General features: G+C 36.2%; 4 protein-coding genes across 5 annotated transcripts; all 4 read left to right on the top strand.

The window, feature by feature from the left end:
* Window positions 1-786: 786 nt before the first annotated feature.
* LOC125192064 (adenine phosphoribosyltransferase 4-like) lies at window positions 787-4,150 on the top strand. The gene is made up of 6 exons (XM_048089518.1): window positions 787-952; window positions 1,084-1,194; window positions 2,478-2,570; window positions 2,921-3,070; window positions 3,354-3,412; window positions 3,780-4,150. Exons 1-6 carry the CDS (start codon window positions 871-873, stop codon window positions 3,831-3,833), a joined length of 549 nt encoding a protein of 182 aa, XP_047945475.1. The 5' UTR covers window positions 787-870; the 3' UTR covers window positions 3,834-4,150.
* A 1,318-nt stretch (window positions 4,151-5,468) lies between these two features.
* LOC125192058 (protein PELPK1-like) lies at window positions 5,469-12,258 on the top strand. Of its 2 annotated transcripts, none has more exons than XM_048089513.1 (2): window positions 5,469-6,152; window positions 10,817-12,258. In XM_048089513.1, the coding sequence occupies exons 1-2, from the start codon at window positions 5,541-5,543 to the stop codon at window positions 12,014-12,016; spliced, it is 1,812 nt and encodes a 603-aa protein (XP_047945470.1). In that variant the 5' UTR covers window positions 5,469-5,540; the 3' UTR covers window positions 12,017-12,258. The 2 variants fall into 2 exon arrangements, with proteins under 2 accessions (XP_047945470.1, XP_047945471.1); XM_048089514.1 differs by having other exon boundaries at window positions 5,469-6,023; window positions 10,832-12,258.
* A 1,480-nt stretch (window positions 12,259-13,738) lies between these two features.
* Window positions 13,739-21,086, top strand: LOC125192060 (protein PELPK1-like). Its single transcript, XM_048089516.1, has 2 exons — window positions 13,739-14,299; window positions 20,717-21,086. Exons 1-2 carry the CDS (start codon window positions 13,793-13,795, stop codon window positions 21,029-21,031), a joined length of 822 nt encoding a protein of 273 aa, XP_047945473.1. The 5' UTR covers window positions 13,739-13,792; the 3' UTR covers window positions 21,032-21,086.
* On the top strand, window positions 17,287-18,565 carry LOC125192059 (protein PELPK1-like). The gene has a single exon (XM_048089515.1). The coding sequence runs from the start codon at window positions 17,347-17,349 to the stop codon at window positions 18,319-18,321; it is 975 nt and encodes a 324-aa protein (XP_047945472.1). The 5' UTR covers window positions 17,287-17,346; the 3' UTR covers window positions 18,322-18,565.
* Window positions 21,087-22,827: the final 1,741 nt, after the last annotated feature.

Here is a 22,827-nt window from a genome sequence, read left to right on the forward strand (position 1 = left end):
TGCAAGGAGTGAGTTCATTAGGTTAAATGTAGCGTCTTAATCCATGTTTTTGTAGGTTTAAATTTGTAACACTCACTTTTCAAAATGTGGAGGTTTTCAAATTAAATGTGATTTGCATACTAATTTGCTTAAGAACATGAGTCTACCAAGTGTAATAGAAACTCAAGATTTCTATAAACATAAAAGAGAAAACACTTTACATTTAACAAGAGTAGTAGTATAATACAGCTATAACAATAGTTGAAATTGAATCTATCAATTTCAAAATTGACATGCATGCTAAATATATTTCAATTTCAGATGTTCATATTATAGTCTCCCAAATTTTGGAGTTGACTTAGCAAACTATAGTTCGATATTATCAAGTACCATCAACTAATGAGCTCACAAGTTGAATTTTTTATTAGTTATCCACTCAACTTTTTAAAATGCTCATGTAATTTATTAATAAGAAAAATAGTATTAATTAAATTGTAAATTGATATCCCATCTTTTAGTATTTTGGTATCTACAAAAATGTCATGTGATATCCTATTGCACTTATACCCAATTGAAAGTATATTAGATAATGCACACATGTAAAGTATATGAGAATGTAATTCTACATTTGACTGTCGCATGCCGGTTAAGATTCTATTTGTCGAAAAAAATCACATCAAAACCTAATTATAAAGATATTAAAAAAATGAAACATCAATCAATAATTTATCAAATATGGAGACATTATATTTAAAAAAAAGAGGTGGAATATTAAGGTATGAATTGATATTTGGCCCAACACTCACTCTCTTCAGTCTCTCTTCCCTTTAAATACTCCCAATTTCTGGTCGAAGTTTTCCCTCTCTTCCTCCCTTCCATCACACAGCGACAATGTCAGCTCTCAAAGCCGACGATCCACGCATTCAAGCCATTCAGTCAAGCATCCGCGTCGTTCCCGACTTCCCAAAACCAGGTTCTTTTTCTTCATCTCTCACGCATGTTGCAACAACTCACGTGTTGCAGAGCATTTCGCGGCTCAAGATTGCATTTTTCAATGTCCCAACTCGCTGAATTTGATGATTTAGCTGTATGGGTTCTCGGCAGGGATAATGTTTCAAGATATCACGACACTTCTACTTGACCCTAAGGTTTTCAGAGACACCATTGATTTGTTCGTTGAGCGCTACAAAAGCAAGAACATTTCTGTCGTTGCTGGTACATTTTTCTTCCCCTTTTTTTGTCTTCTTGCAGTTGTTAGAGACATGTGTTTCTATTTGTGGCCTAATTCGTTTCTTGTGTGGTCCTGTTTTTCGGATTTTTTCCCCTATAAACCATTTATCTTGACAACGAATTGTTCTTTGAATCTTTTTTATCTGTTGATTTTATGAGAAATTGGGCTTCAGTGGGGGAGATGGTGTGTTCTGATTTTGTAATGTGGAGCTTTATGGGTTTTGTTTATTTCTGCTGGTGTTTATATAGAATGGTGAATTTGAACGGCTCAGAGTGTTTCTGAATGTTGGCATGTGCTTCATAAATTTCATTTGGACATCAAAGGTTAAAATTGTGGTGGTGGTTGGTGATGGATGGGTTCCCACAATCCACATTGTTTGAATAAGGGGTGTAGGGCCCATTGTGTTGTGATGCCTTCATTTTCCCTTCGATGTATCCATTTATTTTTGGCAAGACTTCTGTGGATATCTGTCGTTTTGAAGAACTGGTTGTGTGGTCTCATGATTGTGAAGTATGATTGTTTGTTAGTGGCATTGAGTTTTTTTTCTGAATGAGAAATGATGAAAATTTTGTTGTAGGAAAGGTTGTTTTATGAGGTCCAGAGTCCATTAATAATCACTAGCACCTTTGTCTACCCCCACTGGTATTGGTTTTCACTATCATATAAAATGGCTGATCAAACTTTTTTTGTACTGTTAACTTTATAAAAGTGGGAGTGAGTAGTGTCTTTCCTGTTGCTTCTTTTCCGTATATTTGGGACAGTGTCAATGGCTCATTATGCCATCTCAGAATACACATTTCAGTTTTTTTTTTTTTTGTTTTGCAACTTACTGGTTGATTGTGTTAGTGTAGTTTTTTGTAAGCCAGGCTTTCTTCTACATATCCTAATACATCTTATCCATCTACTTTTCTGCTCAGTTATCCCAAATGAAGGACTGCTTTTATGAGATATTGTGAACTTAGTGTCGCTTCTGAACAAACGGTTGAATTGAAGTCTTTTGATCATTCTGTTTGAGTGTATGGATTGTATGCCATCTAATATGTATGGGTGGTGATGTTGCCTCTAGTTTGACCTAGGTTATCGATCATTTAGATACTCGTAAAGAGAAGGTCAAGCATAGTCACAGCCTGGTCTTTCTTTTACTTGGAACATATATGAGATTTTCAGGGAAAATAAAAACACTGCAGCCTAGTTAAAAAAATTATAGTATGAAGTAGATTTTCATTGCTAATTTTATTTTGCTTAACCCAAAATGTTTTCAACTCAGGGATCGAGGCTCGTGGCTTTATATTCGGTCCCCCTATTGCATTAGCAATCGGAGCAAAGTTTGTTCCACTGCGAAAGCCAAAGAAACTGCCAGGTAATCTTAATCATTGATATCTCATTTCAAGTTATTAAAGTTTGACTTCATCTTCACGGAATCGGTCAATTGAACATTAAGATTGCAACTGAACTTAAAGTTGACCTGCACACATAACTTCCTCAACTCTTTTACCTTAAATTATCCTAGTATTATAAGTTCTACTAAATGTCTGATGTAGCATTTTCTTACACATCCTTGGCTACTGATTCTTGTGTTCCAGTTCTATCTGAAATCAAAGTCCTTGGCGTACTAAGGATTTTTCACAACCTTTGTCATTGACCCTTTATAATCTATTCATGACTTTTATTGTGAATATTTCATAATAGAATCTTGTTCCTAATTTATAGGTGAAGTTTTCAGACAAGAGTATGACTTGGAATATGGAAGCGATTGTCTTGAAATGCATGTTGGCGCAGTGGCCTCTGGCGAACGTGCCCTGGTAGTTGATGATCTAATCGCTACTGGAGGCACTCTCTGTGCTGCCATGAAACTCTTAGGTATTTTATTTATCTATGGTGCATGTTTAGTGCTAATGTACCCTGGCCTTGTTGATCAATCTTGTGTCATATTGCTTGAAACCATGCTACGTTGAGCACAACTATTGCATATAGTTTAGCAGTTAGTATGCGACAAACAATTAGCTCAAGCTTGGCACAAACATTAGGTAAATTGTAAATATTAAAATCCAGTGCTAAGAGTGAGGTCTAGGGTTCAATTCCCACCGTCTCCCTTTCCCTGCTTTGATTCTCTTAAACGGACATGTTTGATTATTATTTGCAGAATGCGCTGGGGCTGAAGTAGTCGAGTGTGCTTGCGTCATTGAAATACCTGCTCTCAAGGTAATCCTTTTTCTACAATCTCGCTTCTCTTTACTCTAAAGGCGTTATTTGCTCTGAATTCGTTCTCTAGTTATATAGACTTAAATCCCTTATTGCATTTCGTTCGCAAGCTTCTTAGATTTATGAGTTAGGCGATTCATCTGATCCTCTAACTTTACACCAATCTCACACGATAAATTTTCTATAAGTTGAAGCTGTAACAAGTAAAATGATTCAAAGAATCGGGTAAGAAAATGCTGTAAACAAGTGTATTCTAAATATGGCAATGAATTGGAACTTTGTTTGATTTTACATTGATCTTGTTTCCATTTAGGCATGTTATTACATGTCATCTCTGATTTACACCTCTACTCGTACGTTGTTGCAGGGGCGTGATCGGTTAAATGGTAAGCCTGTATATGTACTTGTCGACTCTCAGTGATGCTCTCCGACAAGAATGCAGCATCTGCAATGCAATGTACATCATAACTCTCATTGTTCGAGTTCTTGTCTGGAAAATTTTCGAATGTCCGTCTTCTTCCCCATATTGCCATCAATTCTCAATTTTCAGACACGTGAGGATAAGAAACGTTATGATGAAAGACTTGTTTGGGAATATACTCGTATCAATGAGGCTTCTACAAAACCATCTTATATTGTTTCAAAAAATCATATTCCATTTTACAGTGTATTGGCATTATGCAATGCTGAAGTGCTGCAGCATACTTATAAAATCAACCTACTTATTTAAAAATTTAATCTTGGTGAAGGCTGTGTAACTAATTAAATGATAATTGCATATCAAATCCTACCTTTGAACCTTGTTCCAAACTAAATATCAAGATTTCTTGTAAATAATTAGACCTTTTTTGTTTGTATCTTTGGAGCTAAGATTTAGTATTCCAATTTCCATCTAATATCGAAAATTGATTGATGGCTTTTATTTATACTAGTAGTTGATAGTGTTCGATAACAAAATTGAGAATATAAGATTTATTTTTTTTATCTTTGACAGAAGGGAGTAGTTTTTTCTTTCATTATATTTTGTATAGTTATTTATTTTTATTATTTTCATATTTTTTTAAAAATCTAGTTGTCGCAATGGATTACTCTTATTAAATGATATACGTACGGAGTACTGATTTCTTGTAGTCAATCAATCGGCATAATTGAGGTTGAATAAGATCGTACGTATTATTTATAATGTGAAAAAAAAAACAAATCAACAAAATAAACTTGAAATTATAAATATATATACTCCTTGGTACAGAGTTAATTGCTAATCAAATCTCAATCTTTTGACTTCATAGCAATTCTACTTCTATTTTTGATATGTAATTTAGACAAGTAGTAGTGACCTTTAAATTAGTCATGTTCATGTACCCTACACAGATTTGCCATTAATTTTATGTGAATTTTGAAATTTTAATTTCTGATCATATATTTCATCACTGCAAATATGCATGGATACAGAAAACTGACAGTGCAACGTTGCATTGCTCGTTAAAATATACTCCATTTCCCGGAAATAAGTTAGTAGTATTTTTTAAAGAGTCCAGAGATATATAGCAATAAAATTATTTGATTTAAATGAGTATTTAATTATTTTTAGAGTTTGGTGGACTGCTCGCTGCTGAAAAAAGGTACGTATGGTTTAGACTAAGCACATAATTTTCTCTTTTCTAGCTAAGAATTACAAGGATTTTCTCACCAACCTCTTCGAATTGGTGAATCCATTGCCTACAGATGACCAAAATTGATAAACTTAATATAGACGTGTCTTTTAAACAATTTTATTTATTTTATACACAGAACATGTAAGCACTAAATTAAAGTTAAAAATAAAGTCCATCTTTGAATTATCGATTCACACACAAATAGACATAGTATCCAAGGCAATTGATCCATTTGGTTTAACATCGATAGTGGTGACCTAACCTGTTGAATTGTGTTTTAATATACCATTAACATGAGATTTAAAAGAAAGAAAGACATTAGGAAGTTGAACTAACTCAATCTTCCACCTCATACAATGCCTATATAAAGCTTGAATGTCCTCCAAACTTCATAACTCATCCAAGAAAGTGAACATTTTACTAAACAAACAAAAAAACAAACCTTCTTGATTCAGCTATTGCCTCTTCAAGCAATGGCATTTCATCGCGGCCATTCCCTTTTCCTCTTCTTGCTCATCACTCTGTCATCTGTAACGAACCATGCAGAGGCACGCCGTCTCCTGGAGTCGCCCGTGCCAGAGGTTCCCAAGCCCGAAATCCCATCTATACCAAAGCCGGAACTACCTCCACTACCCAAGCCTGAGCTGCCACCGTTGCCTAAGCCCGAGATTCCAACACTGCCAAAACCTGAAATCCCAGTATTGCCCAAGCCTGAGTTTCCAACACTGCCTAAACCAGAGGTACCTGTATTACCAAAACCCGAGATTCCAACACTACCCAAGCCAGAGGTACCTGTGTTGCCAAAGCCCGAAATTCCAGCACTACCAAAACCTGAGATACCGGCATTGCCTAAGCCAACACTAGAAAAGGCTGAAACGCCAAAGCCTACTCTACCGGAAATACCAAAGCCTCAAATGCCAGAGCTACCAAAGCTCCCAGAATTGCCAAAACCTGAGATCCCGGCTGTCCCTAAGCCTGAGGTACCAACAGTGCCAAAACCCGAGGTCCCAACATTGCCAAAACCTGAGATCCCGGCTGTCCCTAAGCCTGAGGTACCAGCATTGCCAAAACCCGAGGTCCCAACTTCACCTAAGCCTGAGGTTCCAACAGTGCCAAAACCTGAGGTTCCAACAGTGCCTAAGGCCGAGATCCCGACTTTGCCTAAGCCTGAGGTTCCAACAGTGCCAAAACCTGAGGTACCGACTGTGCCTAAGCCTGAGATCCCGACTTTGCCAAAGCCCGAACTTCCAACACTACCCAAACCAGAGGTACCAACATTGCCTAAGCCAACACTGGAAAAAGCTGAAACACCAAAGCCTACTCTACCTGAAATACCAAAGCCTCAAATACCAGAATTGCCAAAACCAACGGTGCCAGAGCTACCAAAGCTCCCTGAATTACCAAAACCTGAGGTCCCGACTGTCCCTAAGCCCGAGGTACCAACCGTGCCAAAACCTCAACTTCCAGAGCTACCAAAGCTCCCAGAATTGCCCAAACCTGAGCTTCCAGCTGTCCCTAAGCCCGAGCTTCCAACATTGCCAAAAACTGAGGTCCCAACTTTGCCTAAGCCTGAGTTGCCAAAGTTGCCTGAACTTCCCAAGATTCCGGAACTGCCTAAACCATCTTTGCCCGAAGGACCCAAATCCCGTTGATTTGCATCGACATAGGAACATGACACCGGGATGAATCACGTTTCAGAGATTGACCTTATTGTGGAGGGATGTATACTTCTAGAATGCTCGATTCATATAGTTTGTTGTCTTCTTTTATCTTATTGCTTTCCAATTTGTCCTCTTATTATTTATATGTAAGCTTGTATGTTCTGGTCTGGTTGTATAATGTCATTTAATATATATTCATGATTGATTGAGGTTTGAATGATTAGTATATGGTGTTTGCAGTGATAATCAACTGTCTCATTTTTCTTGTTTTCTACCGCGAGCTATATATGTTTCTACCATGATGTAAATCAGCGCAGCCTAACAGAGCTGCTGGCTACACGAATTAACGAGTTAATTACCAAACAATATAAGTAAAAACAGATCTCAAGTTTCAACGAGGCAGAATGCTTATTTCAATATTCAAATGACACTCTAATGTATTTTTAGATATAAACATGTGGCATATAGTATGAGAGACAAGTATTCACAAAAATAGCTTTGTGATCACATGTTTTCTTATGTTATTTTAATTTTTAAGATAATTAAATATATTGTCCCTAAAAATAGTACGTACTCTTCATATTTGTTTTTAAAATCCATAATTAATATTACATTAATTATGTAATAAGTACTTGTTTTTAAATTAATATTACGTACTCTTCATATTTGTTTTTAAAATCCATAATTAATATTACATTAATTATGTAATAAGTACTTGTTTTTAAATTAATATTACGTAATAGTACTTGTTTTTAAATTAATTATGTAATACTTGTTTTAAATTAATTATGTAATACTTGTTTTAAATTATGTAATACTTGTTTTCATAATTGATATCACGTACTCTTCATATTTGTTTTTAAAATCCAAAATTAATATTACATTAATAATTAGTGGCTGGCGGAGCCACGGTGGGCCAGGGGGCCCTTGGGCTCCTCAGCAGTTTGAATATTTAGTATGTAGTATAATATATGTATTCTAAATAACCAATATCAGTAGCTATGCCTCTTATTCTCACGCATGACTTTTTCTATAGTTTAGTTGTTTTCGAACACAGAACATACTCAATAAATTTTAATACTATCTCCGTTCATGAAAAAAATCTCATTTTGTTATTTTGAAATGTCCAAAAAACATAGTTTCATTTATAAAAATGAAAAATGGGCCTCCCATCGTTAAAAATCTGGCTCTGCCACTGTTAATAATACTTGTTTAATCATCATCCAATCAACCAAATTAAATAATTAATACTATAAGTAATAAACTTAGTCTTTTAAAATCCATAATTAATATTACATTAATCGAAATTAATAAAAATTAAAAATTTAAATCCAAAAAAATTTAAATTCCCGAAACTACTTCTTCCTTAGTTCTTCTAGGATTGAGCTACCACGTCTTTAGAGCATCCACAGCGGTGTCTCTTATCCGTCTCTTAACCCTCTCATCTCTTCACTATTCATGAGCCCCACTGTACTTTTCACTCCATCTCTTAACTAAGAGATAGCACCCACATCCATCCATCTCTTAACCATCTCATCTCTTAATTATTCATTCAATTTCATTTTTCATTTTTATTTTCAACAAATCCAATTAATAAAAAACACACTTCATTAAATAAAATAAAATTACAATTTAAAATCCTAAAAATAAAAAAAATACATAATTAAAATCCTAAAAAAATAAAAACACACATAATTAAAATCCTAAAAAAATAAAAATACACACCATTAAAAAAAATGGAGGCAAAGAGTTGTCTAATGAAGATCATTTGCGTCTACTCGTTGCCAAATTTTGCCCAAATGTGCTCCATTAGATCCTCCTGGAGTTGGCCGTGGGCGGTAGAATCACGTGTCCTAGCCCGAATACACATCCGCTCTTCCAAAGACGGATGCAACACTGCGAGGCGGACTACTTGCGGTAGAGCTTCCCGCGGTCTCAGGGTCGAACCAATTTCCCGCCTGAGGTCCTTCGTCGGCAACAATCATGTTGTGCAAGATTATGCACGTATACATGATGTCGACTATATTATCTATAAACCACGTACGAGCCGGGGCTTTGATAATGTTCCATCGAGCTTGGAGAACCCCGAACGCTCTCTCCACATCCTTGCGAGCAGACTCTTGCTTCTGCGCAAAAAGAGACTGCTTTTCGTTCGTAGGCCTGTTGAACGTCTTCACGAAGGTTGGCCACTTCGGATAGATGTCGTCGGCAAGATAGTACCCCATTTTATACTGGCGATTGTTAGTGACGAAGTTGATGGCCGACGCTTTACCATTCAGAACTTCGGTGAAGAGGTCGGAGTGGTTGAGCACGTTGATGTCGTTGTTCGAGCCGTGGATGGCCTTATGCACTTCCCAAACATGACTGGGCATCGATATCGTACCTTGGGCAAGCATTGTGTACAACTCTTGAACTTGAGAGTTTGGTTGTGGTCGCCCATACCCAGTCACACCGGTGCCGGACACCGCACCCCCCGAGCAGTCCGACATCCCTCCTCACCCCATGTTTCCGATGCTCATAGTATTTATAGTTAAGTAAAATACCTTTACATTAAATGTGAGTCTATGTTTTTTTAATCTACATAATTACATAACACTTACTATTAGTTTTTAAAACTTATTGCAAAACTGTAAGCACATATTGTTAAGAAAATATAAATATTTTAATATTTGAAACAATTAGAATTAATTACGATTACAATAATATCTCTTTTAATTAGTACTATTCAAAAAATCGAAATTAATTAGTATGTAAAACTTAAATACAATCCAGAATATATAAATTTATCACAAATCATGATTAACTACTACTACTACAATATTGCCTTATATTTTATATCAAATATTTATTATACTAATATTTCTTTTTACTATATTGAGTTATAATGTCAATTACTTTTTAAATATTTAAAATTAGTAACTAAAACTTTAGTACGATCCAGAATGTATAAATTTATCAAGAATGTTTAACTATTAGTAAAATAGTTTAGCAGTTAGATTGAAATACACACATGCATTTAGTTCAATCTTCTTTCATATATGAGACGATCATACCATGTCTATTCTTGACAAGTTGGGATGAAAAATTGGTTATTGAATTATTTGAAATCGAATAGTGAGGTCAAGGTTCAATCTCCACTATCTTCCTCTCCTTTCTTTGTTTTCATTTTTTTAGCTACGAAGTAGTTCATATCATAATTTCATTGTCAATTGCATTTTCTTACCAACCTATTCGAATTGGACTTCATTTGCCTACAGATGACCAAATTAAACAACTTAATGCATACGTGTCTTTTATACCAGTTCCAAATCGGAAGTTAAACAGCAAATAAGCTCTAAAGTCAAGTTTTTGAAATTAAGTTCAACATAATTTATCGCTACACAATCAAATACTACTAGTTTCTAAGGCAATTTATTCATTGGTATATACAGTGGTGACCTAACCTGCTATTGAATATATTATTTTAATAATACCTTAACAGAGTTTAGAGAGAGTCAATAGGACGTTGAACTAACTTAAACTTTCACTGCATGCAATGCCCATATAAATCCTTAATGCACCCCCAAACTTCATAACTCAATCAAGAAAGTGAAGTTCACTTGAACAAAAAGCCCTTCTTAATTCAGCTATTACATCCTCAAGCAATGTCATCTTATTGCCACTATCCCCTTTTCCTCTTCTTGCTCATCACTCTGACATCCCTAACGAACCATGCAGAGGCGCGCCGTCTCCTAGAGTCGCCTGTACCTGAGGTTCCCAAGCCTCAAATCCCATCTATACCCAAGCCTGAGCTACCTCCACTACCGAAGCTAGAGCTACCTCCTCTACCCAAGCCGGAGCTGCCAACTCTGCCAAAGCCTGAGCTGCCAACTCTGCCAAAACCCGAAGTTCCAACACTGCCAAAACCCGAGGTCCCAACATTGCCTAAGCCCGAGTTTCCAACACTGCCAAAACCAGAGGTCCCTGTGTTGCCAAAGCCCGAACTTCCAACACTACCCAAGCCTGAATTACCGACATCGCCTAAGCCAACACTAGAAAAGGCTGAATTACCAAAGCCTCAAGTGCCAGAGCTACCAAAGCTTCCAGAATTGCCAAAACCTGAGATCCCGGCTGTCCCTAAGCCTGAGGTACCAACATTGCCAAAACCCGAGGTCCCAACTTCACCTAAGCCTGAGGTTCCAGCAGTGCCAAAACCTGAGATCCCAACTTTACCTAAGCCTGAGGTTCCAACAGTGCCAAAACCTGAGGTCCCGACTTTGCCTAAGCCCGAGGTTCCAACAGTGCCAAAGCCTGAGGTCCCAACTTTGCCTAAGCCTGAGGTTCCAACAAAGCCAAAACCCGAGGTCCCGACTTTGCCTAAGCCTGAGGTTCCAACAAAGCCAAAACCCGAGGTCCCGACTTTGCCTAAGCCTGAGGTTCCAACACAACCAAAACCTGAGATCCCGGCTTTGCCTAAGCCCGAGCTTCCAACAGTACCAAAACCAGAGGTACCGGCATTGCCTAAGCCAACACTGGAAAAAGCTGAAACACCAAAACCTACTCTACCTGAAATACCAAAGCCTCAAATGCCAGAATTGCCAAAACCTACACTGCCAGAGCTACCAAAGCTCCCTGAATTACCAAAACCTGAGGTCCCGACTGTCCCTAAGCCAGAGCTACCAAAGCTCCCAGAATTGCCAAAACCTGAGATCCCGGCTGTCCCTAAGCCTGAGGTACCAACAGTGCCAAAACCTGAGGTCCCAACTTCGCCAAAACCTGAGATTCCGACTGTCCCTAGGCCTGAGGTACCAACATTGCCAAAACCTGAGATTCCGGCTGACCCTAAGCCTGAGGTACCAACATTGCCAAAACCTGAGGTCCCAACTTCACCTAAGCCCGAGGTTCCAACAGTGCCGAAACCTGAGGTACCGACTTTGCCTAAGCCTGAACTTCCAACACTACCCAAACCAGAGGTACCAACATTGCCTAAGCCAACACTCGAAAAAGCTGAAACGCCAAAGCCTACCCTGCCTGAAATACCAAAGCCTCAAATGCCAGAATTGCCAAAACCTACACTGCCAGAGTTACCAAAGCTCCCAGAATTGCCGAAACCTCAACTGCCAGAGCTACCAAAGCTGCCAGAATTGCCCAAACCTGAGCTTCCAGCTGTCCCTAAGCCCGAGGTTCCAACATTGCCAAAACCCGAGGTCCCGACTTTGCCTAAGCCAGAGATGCCAAAGTTGCCTGAACTTCCTAAGATTCCAGAACTGCCTAAACCAACTTTGCCAGAAGGACCTAAATCCCGTTGATTTGCGTCGACATAACAGCATATAATCAAGAATCAAGATTAGGAGATCGACCTTACTGTGGAAGATGTATAATACTAGAATGATGGACTTATATAGTCGTTGCTGTCTTCTTTTCTTATTGTTTTCCAAATTTTCTTCTTCTTATTATATGTAAGCTTACTTGTATGTTCTGAGTGTTTGCAGTTTTTAATTCTCTGTTGATATATATATTCATGATTTATTGAGGTTTTCATTTATGATTATATGCTTCAATTTTTTTTATTTTCTATACCATCACTTTTAAATGTTTCGAAATTAAATTCTCAATGCTAATACGGAATGGGAAAGATATTGAACAACCATTTCTGCTTCGCCAACATTTGTAGGATATCCGAACAATCACATGGTTGATTTGTAGTGATCATTATAATTTGAGTTGTTTGAATATCCAATATCTTGACTTGTATCAAGCAGTTAGGCGCTTTTTTCCACTTGTTTGGAGATGAGATTTAATAATTTCAAAATTTTGATATCAACATAATATAACGGCGTCAATCTTGACATTTCTATTAATGTTATTTTGTCATTTGTTAATAATTTTTAATGGTTCAGAACATAGTTTGGAATTTATAAAATAACTAGAATTTGCATTTGATTAGTCTCTAAATAATATTTAGGGCTTCAAAATGATTTGAACTATAACTTCAGACGTTTAAGAATATAATTGAGAATATAAGAGAATAATCAAGACAACGTGTTTCAAAAGCCGTTAATCCAAGCTCCAAACCGTGCAAATGCAATAAAATAGAAAGTATAAAAATCTTATCAAAATAATTCGAAAATTGTCGTATCTAGTTTGAAACACGGTCCTCAGTCCACACAATTTGAATATTAATTTTGACATTTGTAGTTGCAAACTTTACTAGTCAACATTATGATCACGGCCATTAATACACCGTTACAAATATTATTGTTATTAGTAATATTTTCATTATATATTTGTTGTTATTTTTATTTTTATTATTTTGATAAAATTTTAATTTTTAAATGTTCCAATTAGGCCACTCTTATTAACCGATGTAATCAAAATTCTTATAGTCAATCAAGTGACATACTAATTTTGATATTTTAATTAATTTTGTGATACAATCGATGTTGCATCTAATTGTTAATTTAGAATGAATTAAGATATCAAGCAATAAAATTATATGTTTTGGATGCTGTATTTGATTTTATTTATAGAGTTTGGTGGAGTGCTCGTTGCCAGAAATTAAGGAGAAGGTAAATATGTTACTCCTAGTATAAAATGAGCACATATTTTTCCCATTTTAGCTACAAAAGTACAAATTAGTTAAGATTATAATTCGATTGTCTTACCAAAGTCTGCGAATTGGTGAAGTCATTTGTCTACAGATTACCATAACTAAACAACCTAACATAGTGATGACTTTTAAACAATTTTAAATTGGAAAGTTACACATTACATAAGCACTAAATTCAAGATTTAAATTAAGTAGTACAACATATTGCTACAGACTCAAATAGTTTTAAAGCCAATTGATTCATGTGGTTTAACGTAGAGAGTGGTGACCTAACATATTATTGAATTATATTTTCGTAACCACATACATGAGTTTTAGAGAGAAATGCATTAAGAAGTTGAACTAACTCGATCTTCCACCTCATACAAAGCCTATTTAAACCCTCAATGCAACCCAAACTTCATAATTTATCCAAGTAATTGAAGATCACTTCAACATAAAAACCTTCTTGATTCACCTATTGTCTTCTCAAGCAATGGCATTCCATCGCCATCATTCCCTTTTTCTCTTCTTGCTCATCGCTCTGTCATCCATAACTAACCATGCAGAGGCACGTCGTCTCTTGGAGTCGCCTGTGCCTGAGGTTCCCAAGCCCGAAATCCCATCTATACCGAAGCCAGAGCTACCTCCACTACCCAAGCCTGAGCTGCCATCGTTGCCTAAGCCCGAGATTCCAACACTGCCAAAGCCAGAGGTACCTGTGTTGCCAAAGCCCGAACTTCCAACACTACCAAAACCTGAGATCCCGACTCTACCAAAGCCCGAGGTTCCAACACTACCAAAATTTGAGATCCCGACTTTGCCTAAGCCTGAGCTTCCACCACTACCAACATTGCCTAAGGCAACACTAGAAAAGGCTGAATCACCAAAGCCTACTCTACCTGAGATACCAAAGCCTCAAATGCCAGAATTGCCCAAACCTGCGGTGCCAGAGCTACCAAAGCTCCCTGAATTACCAAAACCTGAGGTTCCGACTGTCCCTAAGCCTGAGGTTCCAACATTGCCAAAACCAACGGTGCCAGAGCTACCAAAGCTCCCAGAATTGCCAAAACCCGAGGTCCCGACTGTCCCTAAGCCTGAGGTACCAAAGCTCCCAGAATTGCCCAAACCTGAGTTCCCAACTTTGCCTAAGCCTGAGGTTCCAACAGTGCCAAAACCCGAGGTCCCAACTCTACCTAAGCCAGAACTACCAAAGTTGCCTGAACTTCCAAAGATACCCGCCTAAACCAACTTTGCAAGAAGAAACCAAATCCGGTTGATTAGCATCGACATGCCATCAGGAATCATGTTTCTGATATTGTCCATATTGTGGAGGGATGGATAATTCTAGTATGACCGATTTAAAACTCGTTGATGTATGGTTTTATTATTGTTTGTATGTTTTTGGTGTTTACAGTTTGTAATTCTTTGTTAATGTAGTTTCATGATTGATTGAGGTTTACAGTTAGTATATGTTTCATTTTTCTTGTCTTCTGACATCACTTTCAAATGTTTCAAGCAACAAAACTCTGAATGCTAAGCATTATCTTATTTATAAATAATCTTCTCATTTATAAATCTAATATACTATTTGAATCATAATTTCGGAGGCTCGACAAATAAATTGAGAATACAAAATTCAAACAACGTAACCGATTTTGATTAGTTTCGGCACTAAGAATTAGTTTTGCATATACTGTATAACTTTTATACATCCATTTTAGATACTCCTTCCATCCCAAAAACTAAGGACATTTGGGACGACATATGAATTAATACATACTAAATTAGTAAAGCAAGAGAAGAGGAGGAAGATAGTTAAAATAATATTAGTGGTATAAGTTGTAAATAAATTGATGTATACGAGTAATGAGTTTGAGATAAGTTTCTATAAATTAATAGAAATGGAATAATTTTATGAGACTCACGAAAAAGCAAAGTGTTCTTATTTTTATAGAACGAGGGGAGTATTCAATTTAATTATACGTCTATTTTGTCATTATTTATATGTAATTTTGAAGTTCGAAATCATCTTAATTCCATAATTGCAAATGTGTATCGAAATGCAAAATTGACAATGATGTTGTGCTCGCAATAAACGTACTTAATAAAAAGTTAATTTAGAGACGGTAAAGATATCCATCAATAAAATTATTTGTATAAATTAATTTTGTAAGTATATATTTTATAGCTACAAAAAAAAATTTAAAATAAAAGTTAATCTTTTCTTTTATTTGTCTATAAATATATAAAAGGGGAATTTTTTAGGAATAATTACATGAATGCCAATAATAATATAAATTTATTTTTTTAATATACTTACTATATTATTAAATTTAAATATTGTGTAACCTAAATAAAATATTAATACCATGACTCTTCATTTTTTTCATGATTAACTACTCACTAATGACATTCATCGCCACTTACCTACTAACCTATTAATTTTGAGATTTATATAGTCGTCAAATTATGAAGATATCAATTTAAATATGTATGTGGATGTACAAGTCAACCATCTTGAATATTATGGTCGGGCTTCTTGCTCCAGACAAGATAATCTTGATTCTTCCAAGTTCGTTCCTTTCATTTGGTATTATGTTGTATTTTAAACTGATATTATTATTATTGATAGAAGTTAATTTAGATTGGGATTGACTGTCTTCTTGTGGTCTCTCATTAATTATGAACAACTAGGGTGAGGTGTTGATTCGCGGGAGAAGACGGTACGGGTTGATCAGTGATGAGGAACTATCTGGCCTAAGAATTGGCTTGGTGAAATATGTTTGCACCTCCTCAATTATTTCAGTGATTCTAATCTAGACAGTTCTTGAATCTACTGCCCAATGTAACATGTTTTTCAGGGTGCAACACTTTTTGATTCTCTCACTGTTCGTGAAAATGTCGGGTTTCTGTTGTAAGATATTTGTCTTTATAATTAGTTTTTGCTTAATTGTTATCAACTGTATTTTATGTTTAAGTTATTGATACAATAAATTGGTATTGTATAAATTTGTGATTTTAGAACTTGAAATAATAATATTGTTTCTCATCCGCTATATATGTTATTTTTTTTTCCTGTCTGATTTTATATTTTTTAATAATTATTTTTTATTCTATATATTTATGATTTCAGATTTCATACAATGATACTAGTATACTACTCCCTCCGTCCCGGAGAAGTTGACACACTTTCCTTTTTAGTTTGTCCCACAAAAGATGTCACATTTCCCTTTTTGGAAAAAGTTCTCTCTCACATGAATATAAAAATTATATTTTCTCTCTCCATTTAACACACAAAACAAAACCTCCTAAAATCTCGTGCCATTTTCAAAGTATGCCAACTTCTCTGGGACGGAGGGAGTATAAAATTTCAAAAGCACTGGAATTTTTTACTTGCAAAGGTTTAATATATAATACTATGAAGTATTAATTTTTTTTTTAAATTAATTAATCTTTAGAAGTGATTTTTAATAGTACTACTACGTACTAATAACTAAAATGTTCAATTATGTACATATAGTTTGGTTAATGATTAATACTATAGTTTGGTGGAGTGATATAAGAATAAGCACATATTTTTCTCTTTATGAGCTGCGAATTAGTTCACATGCATTATTTCATTCTCAATTGGATTTTCTTACCAAACTGTCAATTTATTGCCTACAGATGACCAAATTAAACAGCTTTTATAGACGTGTCTTTTGTAGTACAAATTTAGATTAAAGTTTTAAATCAAGTACAACATTAATTAAATTATTGATTCACAAAATGAAATACTAGTTTCCAAGGCTATTGATTCACGATGAATTCGTCTAACTCCATTGGTGGTCACCTAACCCGTTCTTGAATTGTACTAGTACTTTAATAACCACATTACACGACTTTAAGAGAGACAAAGGCATTAGGAAGTTGAACTAACTTTATCTTCCACCTCAAACAATGCCTATATAAACCCTCATGCACCCCCAAACATCATAACTCATCCAACAAAGTTAAATCACTTAGAACAAAAAAGCTTTCTTGATTCAGCTATTACCTCTTCAAACAATGGCATTTCATCGCCGCCATTCCCTTTTCCTCTTCTTGCTCATCGCACTGTCATCCATAACGAACCATGCAGATGCGCGCCATCTCCTAGAGTCGTCTCCCAAGCCCGAAATCCCATCTATACCCAAGCCTGAGTTGCCACCGTTGCCTAAGCTTGAGGTCCCAACATTACCCAAGCCTGAGCTGCCACCGTTGCCTAAGCTTGAGATTCCAACACTGCCAAAGCCCGAGCTTCCAACACTACCAAAACTAGAGGTACCTGTGTTGCCAAAGCCTGAACTTCCAACACTACCTAAGCCAGAATTATCGACATCGCCTAAGCCAACACTAGAAAAGGCAGAATCACCAAAGCCTACCCTACCTGAAATACCAAAGCCTCAAATTCCAGAGCTACCAAAGCTCCCAGAATTGCCAAAACCTGAGATCCCGGCTGTCCCTAAGCCTGAGGTACCAACAGTGCCAAAACCCGAGGTCCCAACTTTGCCAAAACCTGAGATCCCAGCTGTCCCTAAGCCTGAGGTACCAGCATTGCCAAAACCTGAGATCCCAACTTCACCTAAGCCTGAGGTTCCAGCAGTGCCGAAACCTGAGATACCAACTTTGCCTAAGCCCGAGATCCCGACTTTGCCTAAGCCTGAACTTCCAACACTACCCAAACCAGAGGTACCAACATTGCCTAAGCCAACACTCGAAAAAGCTGAAACGCCAAAGCCTACTCTGCCTGAAATACCAAAGCCTCAGCTGCCAGAGCTGCCAAAGCTCCCAGAATTACCAAAACCTCAACTGCCAGAGCTACCAAAGCTGCCAGAATTGCCCAAACCTGAGCTTCCAGCTGTCCCTAAGCCCGAGATTCCAACATTGCCAAAACCTGAGCTCCCAACTTTTCCTAAGCCTGAGATGCCAAAGTTGCCTGAACTTCCTAAGATACCTGAACTGCCTAAACCAACTTTGCCGGAAGGACCCAAATCTCGTTGATTTATGTCGACAGAGGAACATGACATCAGGAATCGAGTTCCGGAGATCGACTTACTGAGGAGGGATGCATAATTCTAGAATGATCGACTTATATTGTTGTTGCTGTTTTCTTTTTTTATTGTTTTCCAATTTGTCCTTCCATTATATGTAAGCTTGCTTGTATGTTATGGTTGTTTACAGTTTGTAATTCTTTGTTAATGTCATTTAGTATATATTCATGATTGATTGAGGTTTTCAGTTATAATCAACTATGTTTCATTTTTTTTTTCGATCATCAGTTTCAAATGTTAAGAGGAATTAAATTCCCCATGCTAGTACTGAAATGGGAAAGATATGGAACAACCATTTCTCCTTGCCCAACATTATGATTAAAATGTATCTGTGTGAGTGCATACAGTCTACTTCAGCAAATATCGAAACGAAACTATTTCTAATATTATAAACTTATTTGTTTTAAAGATTTAACTTTTGTGAAGGTTGCATAATTAAAAATCAGAATTTGATTTGTTTGAATATCCAATATAATTAGGCACCTCTTTTCTTTCATTTATTTGTAGCTGAAATTAATCAGTAATTCATTTAATATCAAAATTCTAAATTAATTTGGGGTTTTTGGAATGGAGATCAGGGAATAAATATTTAATAAATTAATTGGAGAAATAATTAAGTCGGAGTTTTGAGAGACTAAAGTATGAATGAAAACAAAATAGAAGAAAATAAAATAAGAGCAAAAATAAAATAAGAGAGGTTAAGTGTGCTATATTTTGTATTTGTAGTTGCTCTTTACCAAGGTCATTTTGACAGCAAAAGCTAGGATAACTTTTCCATAGTTTTAGAATTTTATAGCAAACCTCATTGCCTATCAATATTACTTTCATTATTTTTTCGTTTTTATATAATACTATATTTTTAATTTGGTCAAATTTAAAATCTAAATTTTCCAATAACTTATTAGCTTATTAAATGGTATAAGTACTCCATAATTAATTCTTTTAGTCGATCAAGTGGCATAATTGAGGTTAAATAAGATTGTAGTACATTATTTTTCACATGAAAAAAGTTATCCGACAATATAAAAATTAATTGGTAATCAAATCTTCATGTCTCATGTTCTCTGTTTGGATATGTAATTTAGAGACGTACTAACCTTGGAATTAGTCATGTACTGCTACACAGATTTTCCATTACTCATATAATTTTGAAATTTTAATTTCTGATCATTTATATTCCATAATTGCAAGTGTGATTTGGCAATGAATAATTAGCAATGATGTTGCATTGCTCGTAAATTTATATTTTCTGGAAAACAAGTTAATTAATTTGGCACGAGATTTTATACAACTTTATTTTGTGTGTTGAGAGGAGAGAGTAAAATAAAAGAGAAAATAAAGTAGAGGCAAAGGTGTTTCCATTTTAAGTAATGGGTCATCTTAGTCGGGACAAACTAAAAAGGAAAGTGAGTCATCTTCAATGGGACGGAGGGAGTAGTTACTAGTAGTCAGTGGTGTATTCAGGCTAGAACAAGGGGTACAACTGTACCCCAAATCAGAATAATAATATACCATGTATTAAGCTAATTTTTTAAGAAAGCGTTGGTGGTCTAGTGGTTCGCCTGCTCCCCTTTTAACATAGAGGTTCTGAGTTTGATCTCTCCTTGCTGCCTGGTTTCAAGCCTGAGCTGCCATCATTGCCTAAGCCCGAGATTCCAACACTGCCAAAACCTGAAATCCCAGTATTGCTCAAGCCTGAGTTTCCAACACTGCCTAAACCAGAGGTACCTGTATTACCAAAACCCGAGATTCCAACACTACCCAAGCCAGAGGTACCTGTGTTGCCAAAGCCCGAAATTCCAGCACTACCAAAGCCTGAGATACCGGCATTGCCTAAGCCAACACTAGAAAAGGCTGAAACGCCAAAGCCTACTCTACCGGAAATACCAAAGCCTCAAATGCCAGAGCTACCAAAGCTCCCAGAATTGCCAAAACCTGAGATCCCGGCTGTCCCTAAGCCTGAGGTACCAACATTGCCAAAACCCGAGGTCCCAACTTTGCCTAAGCCTGAGGTTCCAACCGTGCCAAAACCTGAGATCCCGGCTGTCCCTAAGCCTGAGGTACCAGCATTGCCAAAACCCGAGGTCCCAACTTCACCTAAGCCTGAGGTTCCAACAGTGCCAAAACCTGAGGTTCCAACAGTGCCTAAGCCCGAGATCCCGACTTTGCCTAAGCCTGAGGTTCCAACAGTGCCAAAACCTGAGGTACCGACTGTGCCTAAGCTTGAGATCCCGACTTTGCCAAAGCCCGAACTTCCAACACTACCCAAACCAGAGGTACCAACATTGCCTAAGCCAGCACCGGAAAAGGCTGAGACGCCAAAGCCTACTCTACCCGAAATACCAAAGCCTCAAATACCAGAATTGCCAAAACCAACGGTGCCAGAGCTACCAAAGCTCCCTGAATTACCAAAACCTGAGGTCCCGACTGTCCCTAAGCCCGAGGTACCAACCGTGCCAAAACCTCAACTGCCAGAGCTACCAAAGCTCCCAGAATTGCCCAAACCTGAGCTTCCAGCTGTCCCTAAGCCCGAGCTTCCAACATTGCTAAAAACTGAGGTCCCAACTTTGCCTAAGCCTGAGTTGCCAAAGTTGCCTGAACTTCCCAAGATTCCGGAACTGCCTAAACCATCTTTGCCCGAAGGACCCAAATCCCGTTGATTTGCATCGACATAGGAACATGACACCGGGATTAATCAAGTTTCAGAGATTGACCTTATTATGGAAGGATGTACTATAATTCTAGAATGATCGATTCATATAGTCGTTGCTGTCTTCTTTTCTTATTGCTTTCCAATTTATCCTCTTTTTATTATATGTAAGCTTGTATGTTCTGGTTGTATAATGTCATTTAATATATATTCATGATTGATTGAGGTTTGAATGATTAGTATATGGTGTTTGCAGTGATAATCAACTGTCTCATTTTTCTTGTTTTCTACCGCGACCTATATATGTTTCTGCCATGATGTAAATCAACGCAGCTACACGAATTAACGAGTTAATTACCTAACAATAATTAAAAACAGATAAGTTTTATTGTCTCAAGTCTAAACTCTCAAGTTTCAAAGAGGCAGAATGGTTATTTCAATATTCAAACGACACTCTAATAATGTACTTTTAGATACAAACATGTCAAATATTATGAGAGACAAGTATTCACCAAAATAGCTTTGGCCTTTGTGATCACATGTTTTCTTATGTTATTTTAATTTTTAAGCATGTTTCTTCTAATTTCTCTCATTTTTGTTAGTAAGATAATTAAATATATTGTCCCTAAAAATATTACGTACTCTTCATATTTGGATACTATCTCATTATTTCTCTCAATTTCTATTTTCTTTGTTTTGTCACAGTTCTTCCAATTTCATATCACACCTCTGTGCATACTTCTGTTACAACAAAATTAATTTTAAATTTTCTTGTTTAATCATCATCCAACCAAACAAATTAAATAATACTATGAGTAATAAAATTAGTCTTTTAAAATCCCTAGTTAATCTTACATTAATTGAAATTACTAAAAATAAAAAATTTAAATTCCAAAAAAATTTAAATTCCTGAAACTACTTCTTCCTTAATTCTTCTAGGATTGAGCTACCACGTCTTTATGCACTTCCCAAACATGACGGGGCATCGATATCGTACCTTGGGCAAGCATTGTGCACAACTCCTTGAACTTGAGAGTTAGGTTGTGGTCGCCCATACCCAGTCACACCGGTGCCGGACCCCTAAGCAGTTTGACATCCCTCCTCACCCCATGTTACCGATGCTCTTAGGGTTCGTTTGATAAGTTAGTAATGCCTAGATATAGATACTTATGTGACTATTTCTAAGTGTTTGATACCATAGTTAACCTATTATGTTAGCCTGTGGTTTTCAATATGGCCCATCTGAGCCCGCAAATTTTTCCTTAAAATACAAAGATATGTATCTCACAAATTTGGTCGGATAGCATTTCTACCTCATTTATTATGATTTATTAATACAAAATCTAGATAATTTCTTGTCTACCAAACAACAACGAAAAAACCTTTATCCGAGCTTATCTTGACACGAAGCCCACATTTCTTATCTTATTTAACAAATCTTATTATATCTCATCTTTCTTATCAAACGAGCCCTTAATATTTATAATTAAGTAAAATACCTTTATATTAAATGTGAGCCTATTTTTTTTTAATCTACATATTTACATAACACTTACTATTAGTTATTAAAACTTATTGCAAAATTGTAAGCACATATTGTTAAGAAAATATAAATATTTTTATATTTGAAGCAATTAGTATTAATTAGCTAGGATTACTATAATATTTATTTTTACTAGTTTAAGTTATAATGAGATTTAGTACTATTCAAAAAATCGAAATTAGTATGTAAAACTTAAATACAATCCAGAATATATAAATTTATCACAAATGATTAACTACTAGTACTACAAAATTGCCTTATAT

Source organism: Salvia hispanica, chromosome 6 (genome assembly GCF_023119035.1).
Source record: "Salvia hispanica cultivar TCC Black 2014 chromosome 6, UniMelb_Shisp_WGS_1.0, whole genome shotgun sequence".
In the NCBI taxonomy this organism is placed as follows: domain Eukaryota; kingdom Viridiplantae; phylum Streptophyta; class Magnoliopsida; order Lamiales; family Lamiaceae; genus Salvia; species Salvia hispanica.